Source organism: Oreochromis aureus, linkage group 4, assembly GCF_013358895.1.
Source record: "Oreochromis aureus strain Israel breed Guangdong linkage group 4, ZZ_aureus, whole genome shotgun sequence".
In the NCBI taxonomy this organism is placed as follows: Eukaryota; Metazoa; Chordata; class Actinopteri; order Cichliformes; family Cichlidae; genus Oreochromis; species Oreochromis aureus.
The window spans coordinates 9,087,958-9,102,782 of record NC_052945.1 but is presented as its reverse complement, the minus strand read 5'-3'; the positions used below and the strand labels follow the sequence as shown (position 1 = coordinate 9,102,782).

General features: G+C 40.4%; 1 protein-coding gene and 1 long non-coding RNA gene across 5 annotated transcripts in view; one reads left to right on the top strand and one right to left on the bottom strand.

Annotated features, from left to right (window-relative positions):
• The window catches only part of znf385c (zinc finger protein 385C), a 135,829-nt gene that overhangs the window by 35,956 nt on the left and 85,048 nt on the right, over nt 1-14,825 (top strand). For all 4 annotated transcript variants that reach the window (XM_031729887.2, XM_031729886.2, XM_039611501.1 and 1 more), the window contains exon 2: nt 12,766-13,095. In XM_031729887.2, coding sequence (XP_031585747.1) covers nt 12,768-13,095 — 328 coding nt within the window. In that variant the 5' untranslated portion in view covers nt 12,766-12,767. The remainder of the gene's footprint in view (nt 1-12,765; nt 13,096-14,825) is intronic.
• Nucleotides 9,796-10,888, bottom strand: LOC120439973. Its single transcript, XR_005612894.1, has 3 exons — nt 10,811-10,888; nt 10,298-10,395; nt 9,796-9,904 (listed from the first exon to the last, which is right to left on the bottom strand). It is a non-coding gene; the product is annotated as an uncharacterized LOC120439973 (long non-coding RNA).

Sequence of the window (14,825 nt, the reverse complement as noted above, 5' to 3'; positions counted from 1 at the left end):
ATGCACAGGGCAGCATATGAACATAGGAAACTGTGCAAATGTTAGCATATGTGGATGGATTTTTTCTTTTTTTTTGTCACTGCAATTCTCAGATAAAATGGAAAAAATAACTACAGTCTAGAAATATTCATGGCTGATATTGCCACTGCTAAGAACTCGTTTATAAAAATGATTTGGACAATGGGTCTTGATTCATTCTCAATCATCCAGGTAAGTAAATCTCCAAAAGTTGATTCTGTTCATCTGGACGTAGCGTTTTCAGTGGGAGAAACGTTTCGTCACTCATCCAAGTGACTTCTTCAGTCTCAGCTGACTGCAGGTTTCCCCAATCTTATAAACGGTACATTTGCATAATGACTGAAACCAGCCCACTGAAGGAACAATGGGCTGGGAGGTCAGTTCCTTCATCATGATTATGCAAATTCTCATGACCATTGATCAACAACCACTGATCAAGGCCCACTGATCAAAGAACACTGATCAATGGCCATGAGTACCATTCACAGAGAGTTGGAGAATTTGTACATGGAAGAAGTTGAAAAGAGGGCTTTGTTATCCTACCCTGGAACACCACCAAGTCATTGGTTCAGGTATGTGGATGACACCTGGGTGAAAATCAAATCTCAGGACATACCACAATTCACGGATCACATTAACTCAGTGGACCAACGCATCAAATTCACCAGGGAGGATATGAAAAGTGACAGGTTAGCCTTCTTAGACTGTGAGATTTCCATCAGTAATGGGGGACATCTAAAAGCTGATGTGTACCGGAAACCTACGCATACAGATCAGTATTTAAGGTTTGACTCTCGACATCCACTGGAGCATAAACTGGGTGTCATCAGGACGGTACAACACAGAGCGAACACCATCCCCACAGACACAGCGGCCAGGGAGGCAGAAGAACATCACATCAAGAAGGCCCTGAGTAAATGTGGTTATCCCAGCTGGACTTTTGTCAAAACTGGGAAGGTACCAAAAGAAAGCTCCAGCCGATCCAGGAGAGAAGGACAACTGCTGCCTAAGGGAAAACCTGTATTGATCCCGTATGTGTCAGGAGTATCGGAGCAGTTGAGACGCATTTTTTCTAAACACCGGGTCTCTGTGGCTTTCAAACCCCAAAACACGCTGCGCCAAAAATTGGTCCACCCCAAGGATCGGGTCCCCCGACACAGAGTAACATAGTGTACGCTGTTAATTGCCAGGAGGATTGCCAGGATTTATACATCGGGGAAACCAAACAACCTCTGGCAAAGCGGATGGCACAACACAGAAGAGCTACCTCGTCAGGCCAGGACTCTGCAGTCTATTTACACCTACAGGCCAGTGGACACTCTTTCAATGACGAGGATGTACACATCCTGGACAGGGAGGAACGCTGGTTTGAGCGCTGAGTCAAGGAGGCCATTTACTTGAAAAGGGAAAGACCATCTCTGAATCGAGGAGGGGGCCTAAGGGTACATCTGTCACCATCTTACAATGCTGTGATTGCAGCCATTCCCCAACTCTCTGTGAATGGTACTCATGGCCATTGATCAGTGGTTGTTGATCAATGGTCATGAGAATTTGCATAATCATGATGAAGGAACTGACCTCCCAGTCCATTGTTCCTTCAGTGGGCTGGTTTCAGTCATTATGCAAATGTATTGTTTATAAGATTGGGGAAACCTGCAGTCAGCTGAGACTGAAGAAGTCACTTGGATGAGTGACGAAACATTTCTCCCACTGAAAATGCTACATCCAGATGAACAGAATCAACTTTTGGAGATTTAGACAATGGACATAATGATGTTATAATAGATTGCTGCATGCAAATGTGTTAAAGCTACATGATCAAAGAGCTGTAACAGAGGCAAGTGTAAGCCATAAGAGACAAACTGCTATGAGTGAGTATTGACAGGGATGTAAATATGGTATCAGAGCCATTCGTGATAATTTCTGACAGACAGATGTGTTTCATTGGAGCTCTATAGCTGTGTTAATGTGTTTAAACATTATCTGAACCTAGAAGTATTCAGTATTTTTAATCAATTGCTCACCTCTTACTTATTTTTCTCTGCCCTGGCTATATACTGCTGAAAGGAAAGTCAAGAAACTCAAGAAGCTAATGCATAAAATGATTGAGCTGTATTTATTTTCATTAAATGTTAACCACTGCAAAGCTAACTTGTTAAATTATTAAGTCTCAAGGTAAAGCCAAAGGTGTGAATGAGTGAGGCCTACAGAGGTCAGTCTTGTGTTTTCAGATTTATTGTTAAAATAAAGTCACAAAGGAAACCACAATTCTAGGTTTATTTGCAGCATTGACCCTTACAGGATGAGTATGTGGAGAGAAGTGTGAATTCCAAAAGAAGGCTCCAGCCACGCAGGCCTAAAGATCATTTGGACCCCCTGATGGATGTTAGGGAAAAATTTTTATTCACTGATCTGTTGCCAAGTGGCTGTTGACTGTTGCTAGGTGAAATTTGTCAAAAAGAAGCATACAGTGCTCTGCCAACAATTTCCTTGCAATTGCTTTGGTTGCTACCAGGTTACCACTGTCACCCATAGTTTACCCTGAAGAAGTCGACTTCAGAGACCTTCAAAATAAAACTTGTGGCTTACTGCTGGTACTGACACATTTCAAAAGACAGAACTTTTTTCTGAAGGCTAATGTTCTTTGTTTCTCACGTTTCACTATTGCTGAGCCAGTACTTGGCAAATGCTTTCACACAAGTGTTGGCAGACTCTGATAGTTTGACACTTGCCCAGCACCAAACAGTACGCAGATAGAGGTGGTTAGCAGGTGAACACAGCGGGGCTGCTAGATTTGACCTTGCCTTTAAGAGGTGTCTACTATAAAGAAATATTTGCTCCAACAAATCTATAATAATATAACCTATCTTAATTAGTTTGTCTCTTTCACTTGTTTGCAGGATTACTCCAAAAATTATGGATGACAGTGAATGAAAATGAAAAAATTTAGACTTGGACCAAGCTACAGGCAGATTATGCTCATTGTCGTTGCACTTTGGTGTTGTTTTCACATCATCCAGCTCCCATCCATCTCTGTAACCTGGTACACTGCCAAGCTAGAGGCATGTGTATGAGAGGCTTGGTTTCTACATGCATGCAGGGGCATTAAAATCCTCAGACTGTACAGAGGGATGTTATTGAACCAGAAGAAAACTTTGTAGAAAACTGTAAACCAACCACAATCGCTTTGTTTCCTGTTATGACTTGTTTTATTCCTTTTATTCCAGGGCATCTATTGTTTAGGAGTAGCGAATCAACTTTAAATATATCATTTACAGGACTATGTAGATGTCATAGTTCATTTTTTTATCCTACATTCATCAATGTATATTAAATGTAAATAACAAATATTAAGAAAAATAATCCTGGTGTTGTGAAAAAAGAATTGACTTAATTAATTTCAGCCTTACAGAAGGTGAGTTTTCCAAAATTTTCCATGCATTTTTCAGAATTTGTGACAATTCTGGCTACTGGATGTTAAAGTTAGGGTTCTACGGGGGCCCAACCATCTGCTACCAGACTCCTTGCCCTTCTGTACTGTATGTATCGCCTCTAATAATCTCTTTCCTTGTGTGTCCCTTTGAGTAACATGGCAACATAAATAACAAGTGCTCTTAGTTCTAGGCATGTAATCCTAACTCTTATCAGAGTTGGGACTGGGAGTGCCACAGTGACGGATGGATGCAGGGGCAGCTCATTGGCAAGGACAAGTTGCACGCCAGCATCAACACCACAGCTGATCCCTGGATAATACAGTTGGATAGTCTTGAATACCACCACACACACACACACACACACACACACACACACACACACACACACACACACACACAGATAGACATGTGCAGCTGAATCAGTCTCACTTACCACATGCTGAAACAGCATGTCAAACTAAAGTAGCAGTGGCCTTTATCTCCCTTTATCAGGACACCTTTGCAATTCTTCTATCTTCAGAAACCCCTTTCCATTGCACTGATATGTCTGTATGTGTCCATTCATACATATGTGGAAAAGTGGAAATGTTTAGTTTTATGTGGTCCATCTCATTTGAAATAACAGAACTTCTGTTATTTCTTAGGGTGGATTCTGCATCGGCACAAATACCTCTTTCCTGTATAACTGTTAAAAGCATAAAATAGTCAAAAACATCACTAAATTAGATTTGTTTACATCAGAGAAGGCAGTTTGTCAGTGTTTCTCCCTACATGTGAGGAAACCCAACTCAGCTCTCTTGCTTCTAATGAATTTCCTCCTACAGAACTAATGTCATTAACAACAGGTAGGGATGAGGCTAATGCAATCAAATCCTCTCAGTGATTACAACTACCATCAGCCAGCCCCACATCACACCAATGAGAAGAAGCGGCTCATTAGGAATGCTTGTAAGCAAGCGGCTTCAAAGAAGCTTCCTCACTAAAAGCTATCGGCAAAAAGAGGCAGTAGTAAAAAATTAGAGAGGAATATGAGACGGTTTTAATCCAGCAGTTTAAAATCTAGTGCTTCTTGTTGTTTGCTTATTTTGTTTATTACTTTCTAATTTTGAAAGCATTTCTACAGTGGAAAAGTGGCTGCGGAGGGATGAGACTCAGGTTACAACTGCGTCTGTACGCTGCTTGCTGGGGAAACAGGTTGGCAGGTTTGATGCATGATGTTTGCATATGCTGTAGGTGTGGCCACTAAAGGTAACATATAGAGATTCTCATGACAATAGATAATGAAGAAAAATGAAATTTATAGAAAACATTGTGTCAAAAAATCAGTTACATATTATATGGTTTGGATTATTAACCTTAATCTGTTATGAGTAAATTAAAGTAAATGTCTTAATTTTTAATAATTAATCACACACCTTCATGATTAACAGTCGTAATGCTACATTCATATGAGAAATATTTGGATTTAAACTCGGTTATATAAGCATCCCCTTTGTTTTATCATAATCAGTTTGATTCATGAGCTTAAATCAAAGCATCACTTAGTTTTTAAACAGACACCACCCCCGTATTTAGCTGGATTGATTATCTTTTCCCTATTAATATATACAAACATAAATTAGGAACGTCTTGTTCAGGTAAAGGAAAAGAAGTTTACATTTAACAGCTCTCAGGCGTTTGTGGTTACATAACATCAAAATAATCAAAAATATGTTCCAAGACTCAACCAGCGTAAGTCAAATAATATTTCAGGGTTCAGCACCTTTTTTACACCTTTATAAAAATGTGTTTAAACTTGATGACAGATGAAAGCTTGTGTGGAGCTGCAGCAAAAGATGAACATGATCCCTTTAATACGTTGCCAACAGGAGCCTGTAACAGCCTTCCTCTTTCTCTGCCAGCAAAGTCTGAATCTGTTTAGGTCATTCTTGTCTAAAAACTGTGTGGTCAAAATACCATGGATTCCTTAATTATACATAACACTGTGAGAGAACGTCTGCTCCACATAGTTTCTTTCACTCTTAAAGAGAAACAGATCAGAGGCTATCCCTAGCCACAACTGCCTTCTGATTCACTTTATTTAAAGAGCTTACAATCATCTACCCACTTTAAAAATATATTAGTGGAATAACAAGTTTACACAGATGGAGGACTGTGTGCTTCTGTATTTGTTTTTGTGGGTGCAGGAATGTGCAGACAGAAAAGGAAGTTTCGAAAAAGGCTGTACTTAATTTCAGCTGCATGCACTAGAGTGATGAACTGCACCTGTGCCCAACTTGCACCCTTCTTCCTTCTCTCCTATGTCCTAAAGGCAGTCTGTTTCCTCCCATCCATCAGTCATGCTATCTGGGCTAGAAATGCTTCCCTGCTTCCCTCTCTATGTGAAAAACTCTCTGTAAACTATCTGGGGAATTGCATGTTTTTGCTTTGGAAATGTAAGAGTTTGGCATTTAAGTATCGGAACATATTAACTGATAATTGCATTAGTGTCTTGAGAAAGCCATACAGGGCACATCATTCTTACTTTCAGGATTAGAGTTTCTTATCTGAAAGCAAAAATCCATACACTCTCTCTGCAAAATCTGTGGCCTGTCAGATCTGAATAAATCCATTTCCCCAGACATCTGTCAGAGCACACAGCATTATCTGCATCTTGCTGGTTGTGAATTGCTGGTAAAGCAGATGGTTGTACATTTTTGTAATTATTAGTTAGAATGAGTGAAAAGAGGACAGTCAAAATTTTCCCTTTTAGAGGGTGGACTGCTTTTTCTGGCATATTTGCAGTAAAAGTGAGTGAAGGGGAAGCCAGCACCAGTCAGTACTAATAAATCTGAGTGATTCTCTCAGTCATGCATGTTCAAGCCAGCGGTGGCAAATGTCCTTGATGTTATTTTTAAATCTGGTCATCAGAATACCTCTGCAGATACGCCAAACACCACAGGCATGGCTCACAAACCGCCAGCGTTTTGTGTCACACCTCAGCCAACAGATGCCCTGTGGGATGAAGATGACCAGCCATTAAGAAATTAATTAGATTTATTCCTAGCTGGAAATGACTTCAACAGCGCATCTTCCAAGTATTGCTGTTGCTTTCACCACGGCTCATAACTGTCAGGGGATTGTGTTGTTTAGCTCTTACAGATTGTGTTAGATGTTTGCTGAAGCACACAGAAACTGACAAGAGGTTGGTGGCACGAGCCAAAGCAGATTGTAAAATAATCACCTCTTAGATTGGAGGTGAACAAAGTCACATCTTAAATCTGGACTCCAGGAGAGTAAAGTTTGTGTCTCCCCATCTGCATCTCTTTGGGTTTGTGCATCTGGTTGATTGAGCAGTGTGTGTGTAAGTGTGTGCATGTGTTGTAACTGTGGCTGAGTCTGGGTTTGTCCATGTCTAAGTATATCTAGTGTTGTATGGAAACTTTCCCAGTGTCTGTGTTTACTCCTGCTGGGCAGTTCCCCAGCTGAGTTTGTGGTCAAATGTGAATAAGGCGAATATGAGCCTGTTTTCCGGCATCGGCTAACTTTGGAACACTTGAGGTAGACGGATGTTTGAACAGTAGTGTAAAAACTGGACTGGTCTGTTTTTTTGTGGTCGAGAAATAAATGGGCCACACTAGATGGAGTCAGCGTATTCAGTGCGGTGGTTGTGTGCCTTTTGAAAACTGTAAAAGCTGGTGTTTGGCATCAGTTTCACCTGCTATGCTTGACTGGGTGCATCACAGTAACTCTGGAAGGGAACTGTGTCATTGAATAATAAGAGTTGAAAAGCACAAGGCACAGAACTTGTTCTTGTGAGGTAATAAATACAAGGCAAAACTCAGTGGGGAAAAAAAAGCGAGTGAACAGTCGTACAATGTAAAATCTTTATTTGTCAGTGTTGTAACAGATGAGTATCTGATGACGCAAAGTTTTATAGCCGCACAAATCAAAAATACCAAGTTGCATCCTTTATTGAACTTTAATAGTTTTCAAAACAGCAATGTGCATACAGCTACAAACTGGTGAGCAGATGTTTCTTCTCATCCTTTGATCGACGTGGAACTAAATAACTCCTACATGCTCATCTTCACGGCTCCATTCATTCCATCTTATCTACGTTCCTCTCTCGAGCACCGTTTTGAAGTACTAACATTTCCGAGTGAAATCTCAATGAAAGGATTAAATTCCACTTGAACTCTGTTAGGAAAAGCTGTAGATTACCCTCTCCATTGTATAGTTTTCTTTTTTGTTCGATAGTGCACACAATTCATGTTTATTTCCACTGTGACTTAATGCATCTGGCTTATTCTGCGCGCATAATTTAACGAAAGGGCGGTAACAATCCATATAGGATGTCACGCTCATATAGGCTTTTTTACATGTTGCTATAAAATCCCCCCAAAGCACGAAAAGAGAAAACTGACTTTTTCTTTCATCCTGAAACAATGCCAAAGTCATCCATCACTGTATATCCAAAAACATAAATATTAATTTTGCTCATGTTCCTATAAGCTTGAACACGGTCTGATTCAACAAACAAGGATGAGGATGTGTATTTCACATAACTTGAAACCATCTGGCACATATTAATAGCTGCTTCCTGGGGGATGCGTCTTTGAGATGCGGAAAGAAAAAAGTTAAGATGAAGATTGAGTGACTGTTTGAAAGATAAAACCGTGTAAAGTAAAGCAGAATAAGAGATTAAAAAAAAGGAAACTCCAGTTTTTGTGGGTTGTTATAAAGTTTGCATATTACTGTTTGAAACTTCTGTTTATGCTACAAAAAAGAGGTACTTCTGTGGTTACCAAAGAGTACATGGAAATGTTGTGAAGTAGATGAGGTAACACAACGAAAAAGGAAACCCTAATTTGGCAAGATGTGTATTCAGATGTTTGCTTAAGTCTCATAAAACAAGACTGAAATAACTAGTGTTATGCAGATCCTTATTTTTAATGAAACAACCAGCTCCTTAGACCGGACACAGACTTGTGTCATTTGTAACACATGAATGCAAATTTGCTCCAAAAGAAACTTTAGGTTTTCTCACTTTGCTTATCTCTATCCCACCAGCCACTTACAGGAAATTGGTTTTTTTTTCCATACTGTTGACAAGCGCTTGAGCACAGGGGCTCACCGGATTGTTGCAGTAGGGTGTTTACATTGCAATAGAAATGGTCTGCTTTGAAAAACCTTTAAAGGCAAGCAAATGTACAAGCGGTTTAATTTACAAGACGGTTCAAATGACAAGAAGTAAACATGATAATTGGTCTTTATGAAGTTCTGCTCGGTGGAGATACATCACAAGAAAGCTTGTAAACTGTTACCACACCCCATATCTTTCACAAAGGCTATGACAGACATGATATGTCTTAGCTTGTCATTTTGAATATCTTATAATATAAATATCTTTAATGCTGTTAACCTCATGTAACTGCATGTAAACCTTGTAGGTTTTAATAAGAAATCAGCTTTTGTCCTGTCCAATTTCTCAATTTCTCTTTTGAGGTGTAACTGATCCCCTCACTGATGGGATCAGCGTGATGCTGTATCAATAATTATATATATAATATAATAAATTTCCCCTGTGAAACTTTTTTTTTCTTTTTTGCAAACAAACACACATTCATGGCCAAAAAACACACACACACACACACACAAACAGAGTGAACAAATGCCCTCCCTGTGCGCTCCCAAAGAACTGCTGCAAACAGAGATTAGAGAAAACACATCAATTCATGTGCCACTGCTCTTTATTTACTCTCAGGCTTGGGTTTGGGGTGATAGGGACTGCAAACACTCTGTCCTAGCTTTCGACTACTGAACTAGCCATACAACAGTTGAAGTTTCTTTCTCAGTAAGCACTGCACTGATTCCTGTATAATTACACTCATTAGAGGACCGCAGCCTGGACTTTACATAATCAACATTGATGTGCTGGGCACAAAGACATGGACCTTAGGCCCGTTCTGTAGTTGCAGTAATGACAATACAGTCATCATGACAGTAATGATACTTTGATGACGCCAATTATACAAGAGACTTTGTTCTGTCTTTACCAATCTCTTCTTCTCACTCTTTCCATGTGTTTCTTTCTGCCTCCCTGGCACCACTGACCTCTATAGTAAATGCTCTGCGCTTTAGTTGATTGTCAGGAGGATTTTGATCCTTCCCCATCTGAAATGCATCAGACAGGGAAATAGATTATCCCCTTCTGCAGTCATTTTGCTTACAGTCCTTGCTGTCAGGATTGCTTTATGCGAGAAACCTGGGCTATTGATATTTTCACTTGTTGTCAGTATTCCCCTCTCATCAGGGTGATTTAGGAGCTGCTAACTGCTATGCAGTGTTTGCGCCGGTCCATCTGGAAGCCAGTTTCTGCCTGAAGAACTGATGCCCCCATGCCAACTGTGGCCACAGAGGCTGGGTGGGGGAGCTATCTGAGGTGGGCCGGTGGTTAGGGCTGGTTTAAGCTGGGGAAAGTGCAATAGTATTTCAGGATCAGCGAGCAGCGGACGTAAGATCGTAAATAGAGTTTTTATTGCTGAGCTGCTATGCTGGGTGAGCCTCAGTCTTTCAGCAAGATCGTAGCAGTGATTGATGTTTCCAATGTGCCGAGGGAGGAGGCTGTGCAGCGTGGGGGTGCGTCAGACAGCGGAAACGGCGGACATGGCAAGGCTGGCAGAGCCTCCTGCCCTCCCTCATTTCCCCAGGGTTACCCCCTGACAATCTCCTGTCCTGTGTCAGCCTACAGATCTCTGTGTGGACACGGCATGGGCTCTTGTCTCACACAGCTTCTACCTTGAGCTGGAAGTGTCTTTAAAGTCACTGCAGGATATTCAGTACAAACAGACTCACATACTCACTGTTGAAAGCTAGAGAAACCTTTTGGTCCTGGCGATCCTCCGTGCAGCAGGTGCATTCAAGCTGCTGTTCATAAAAGTAGCTGGTTCTGTCCATTGTCCTGTATCATAACATTGACAGAGAAGTAAGGGACACCCGGGAGTGTTGTTAGAAGTGAATTCCTTGGACAACCCTGTATGTACTTAAAAGCACGAGAAAATCTGCAGCCCTGTTTTTCCAAATATAGATGCTTAAGAGCATATAGCCTAGAGATTCAGAGTTTCTTCTTCTATTTTGATAACACAACAAAGCTGACTGAATTGGCTGTAAAAATCTGTGTAAGATCAAATTTACACAGTTAAATGAAAATCTAATTTCATTTAACTGAAATTCATTTAAATTCATTTAAATTTCATTTAAATTCTAATAGAATTTAAAATATTTCTAAATAAAAAACTCTTACGTGCGTCAGTCTTACGTGTGTGAAATCCCTATATAAAGGGTTTTTTTCATAGCTGTATAACCGGATGACTCACGTTCAAAATGTGGATAATGTAGCAGGTAGAAATACGTTCCTTCTGTGAGCTCGGTCCTTTTTATGTGTCATGCTACATACATTTCCACTGAGGCTCTAAAGTTAACTTTATTCAAATCAAAATAAAAATCATTTTTAACATACAGATCTGTGCTACACTGGTCTCTATGGTAACAGTCATGCCTGCATGATCTGAAAGCACGGTCTGCATGAGGTCAAACTGCTTTATAAAATGGCAAGCATAAGGTCACAATCTACTTTTGCAGACTAGACAATTGTCCGGCTGAAAGAAATAAATGTATATATGAATATTAGGATTCTTTAATGGTCTGTAAGGAAATATCTTTTGCAAAAGTGTAATATGCTCTATGTGTTCTGTATGTCTTCACTAAGGTTCTTGTTTTTACAACCTTGCTAATTTAGGGTGGCTAGCTGAGTTGTCTGGCAGGAGTGAGAAGGTTGCGTGGTTAAGGACTACAGAGATTTTTTTTCATTCAGTGCCAGAGAGCAGCATTGCTCAAAGCTTTTGAGAAAACATCTGATGGAGCCTCTTGAGTACTCCCAGATTGGCAATGTGAATAGCAGCTTTCATGGAGGCTGCTTGCTCTAATGTGTTTTTGAGTACTGTGTGTGTGTGTGTGTGTGTGTTTGCTCACATTTGTGTGTCCTTGTGTGAGCATTTTCTCTTAATGCTTGTATGTATGTATGCATCATAGGTTCAGCTTTACTCTCTGCGTATGTGTGTTTGCGTGCATGCGTCTGAGCAGTTTGGTTGTTTACATAAATAACTTGAGGCGGAGGCAAAAAGCTAGCAGCAGAAATGCACAGCTGGGTGTGTTTCAGGGACATTTTACAGTGGTGATGGCTTAATCCTTCACAGAGCTGCTGTAGAGCTACCTTTTCATTTATTTATGGGGAGTGGATGCATATGAAACAAATAGCTCTTCTTTTCAACTGCTTTCTTCGAAGAATCTTGATTGTCTCTTTCAATATTTTTGGCCTGCTTATCTCAGCTCCTCCATCTCGTCCCTTCAGCAGACACATTTACAGAAGTCTCTTTATCCATTTGTACATAGTTCTGGTAAATGAAGTGTTTAATATCCCATATACTTCTATATTTCATGCAGCTGCTGATGTTGAAGAAATTCTGTAGGTTGTATAGTTTATAGTTGTTTCCCCCTATATGCAGTTGTTGTTCTATGCACCTGTTTGTTCCATGCACAGTTACTTGAAGATCCTGCACAGAGGCAGCATGGTTTCCGCTGCAGCATTTTGGCTTGCAGGAGGGAACAGATAGCACTCTGCCATGGAGTCATCATAAGTGACATAGCTTAACATAGGAGCCTTACTGTTCCTCTGAGAGTCACACTGCAGCACTCTGTCTCCCCCAAGTGGTACTTCATTGCACCCTGGACCTCCACCATATGAACGACAGCTGACAGTGTGATCATGCTTGCACTTGTGCCCAGCATTTCTTTTCACACTTTCCCAATCTCTTCATAAATGTCGAAATAAACACCCAGATGAACAGAATCAACTTTTTGGGCTCTTCATAAATGTTTTCCGTTTTTACACAAGTGTCACTGTTCAGAGGGTGCTGACAGTCAATGAGTTGCACGTGGTATCAGATTCCACACCCTCCTCTACACTTTAGGAATCAAGGGTATTTTTGCAGTTGTCCTCTGCAGCTATCAGGTTTTAAGAGGGTTTTCCTTGCTGGATGGGCCAGGCCAGACCAGACTGTGATAAATTATTACAGTATGCACATGATGCAAGTTTTAGGGGCTCACTCTCTTCCATAATGTTTTACACATCTTCTCTAGCCTTCCTCAGAAAGAAAAGGAGGATCCAATGTTTCCTTGGGTTTTGTGTGTATGTAATTGCTAGCCTCTAAGGGTACTTTAGTCCAGTTTGTATTTAACATCTTCTCCATCTTACCCTTTTCTTCTACCACAGGTATGAAACGTCCGTTCAGCCCATCGTTGCTGCCAAAAATCGAGCTGGACAAAAGGACGGGCAGCGCTGAGCTGGGAGTGCAAATGGACAGCGAGCTTTCGTGCAGCATACAGGATGAGGGCGTACGACCAGATGAGCAATCACCAGGGGGCGCCTTGCCTTCTACTCTCTGCAGACCAAAAAGGGAGAGGAAGCAACGAAGCTACACATTGTGTGATGTGTGCAACATACAACTGAATTCAGCTGCACAGGCCCAGATTCACTACAATGGCAAATCCCACCAAAAGAGACTCAAGCAAGTCAGCAATGGCAAGATGCCAAACAACGCAGGTAGGTCTTAAGCGCTGCTTGACTGACCATTTGTTTAAAGTTTCAAAATAAGATATACATGCAGAAAAGTGGATAAAGTCTTTAACTGGATTTTTATAACAGTGTCTAGCACAAGGGTCATGCAGCTTAACAGAATCCCACACACTGTTCACAGCACACTGCCACCAGTTCCTCGTGCCAATCCCCTGTATTTGTGTTGAATAGAAGTTAAACAAATTGGATTCTATTTGGTGAAATGTGTTCAGACACAGCCTTGGGCTGAAGACACAAACACACGCGCGGACACAGTAGCATACAAGTGGAGCAGAGCTGAGTGAAGTTAGGAAACAAGAAGCTAATTAAGTTCTGGTTGTGTTTGATGGTTGTGTTGCTGGAAGTGAGGCGGCTGGAGTGAAGTTGGACATTTTTTCATTCTAGTCACAGTCTTGTGTAGAGCTCTGCTGCAGGGAAATCAGTCTCTCAGTTAAATTTGACGTGTTCACACTTTCATTTGCTTCTTAGCTCTGTCTTCAGCCTCTGCAAAAGATATACATGCGACCAAAACATGTATGCAGACTCATTTATCTCAATAAAAAGAAAATACACAGGGCATTGTGCAAAAGTCTAATGTCACCTTCGTTTCTTTATAATTTGCCAAGAAAATAGGAAATAGGTTTATTTATTTATTAAAAAACATGGAAATAAGAATGGAAATGCAGTATTAATGGGGAAAAAAGAGTTGGTACAATGCTTACAGACTTGAAAATTAATATTTGGTATGAGTACCTTTATTCTTCAATACAAGCCGAACTCTCTTGGGAAAGGTTTCTTTTAATTTCTTTAAGTAGTCTCCAGGAATAGTTCTCCAGGCTTCATGGGATGAAACTCTGATGGCTTTTTTCTAGATTCATATTTACTTTTGACACTCGCCAAAATGAAGCCCCGCATTATGACAGAGCCTCTACTGTGCAGATGGCTGTAGATGCTCTTGTGTAATTTGGCATACCTCAGTCTTTTCTCCCTGTGTCCTTCCCTTAAGAATGACTTCATGACAGTCACACTTGCACTGAGGCTGTTTCTGATTAGCCCATATGGAAAAGATATATATAAATCTTATAAAGTTTGTATCTGTCTTGTGTGAAACTTGTATGAAAAGCATACAAGAGTGAAAACAGATATAAGACCCCTTGAAAAATTATATAAATGAAACTTGTATGTTTTGGATACTTCCTAAAACACCTACAGATCTAATTCAAAATTGTGACTTTGCTAAGTTGGCTATTGTGTCCCATGAATCCCTTGAATTAGGTGCCCTTTTTATGCTGGAATAATAGGTTTTAGGGGCAAAACGAGTAGAATTAAAAGTACTGAAAAAAGCCGCCAATGTCGAAAGAAAAACTTCATAAGACCGCTTGGAAGCAAAATGTAAAGAGGTGACTCAAAACTTTTTCTCAGTACTTTGAGTTTAACAAAGTTTGGAAACCCAGTTCAAACACAGACTGGTTTATCCTTTAGGTGGTTTACATGTAGCAACATGTTGATCATATGAGACAGAAGTCACATTTGTATTCATGTTGCAAACAGGGAGAACGTTGTGATTATACTTGAGCAAAGCTGGTTTCTGTGCTGGAAGTCTGTCACTGTCCTCAAACAGGTGCAATAGATGATGTGTTTAGATCTGTTTGTATTTGAGGAGGTGTGATTTTGTCACACAAATCAGCATTTGCACAATTAAGATATGATTACGGTTA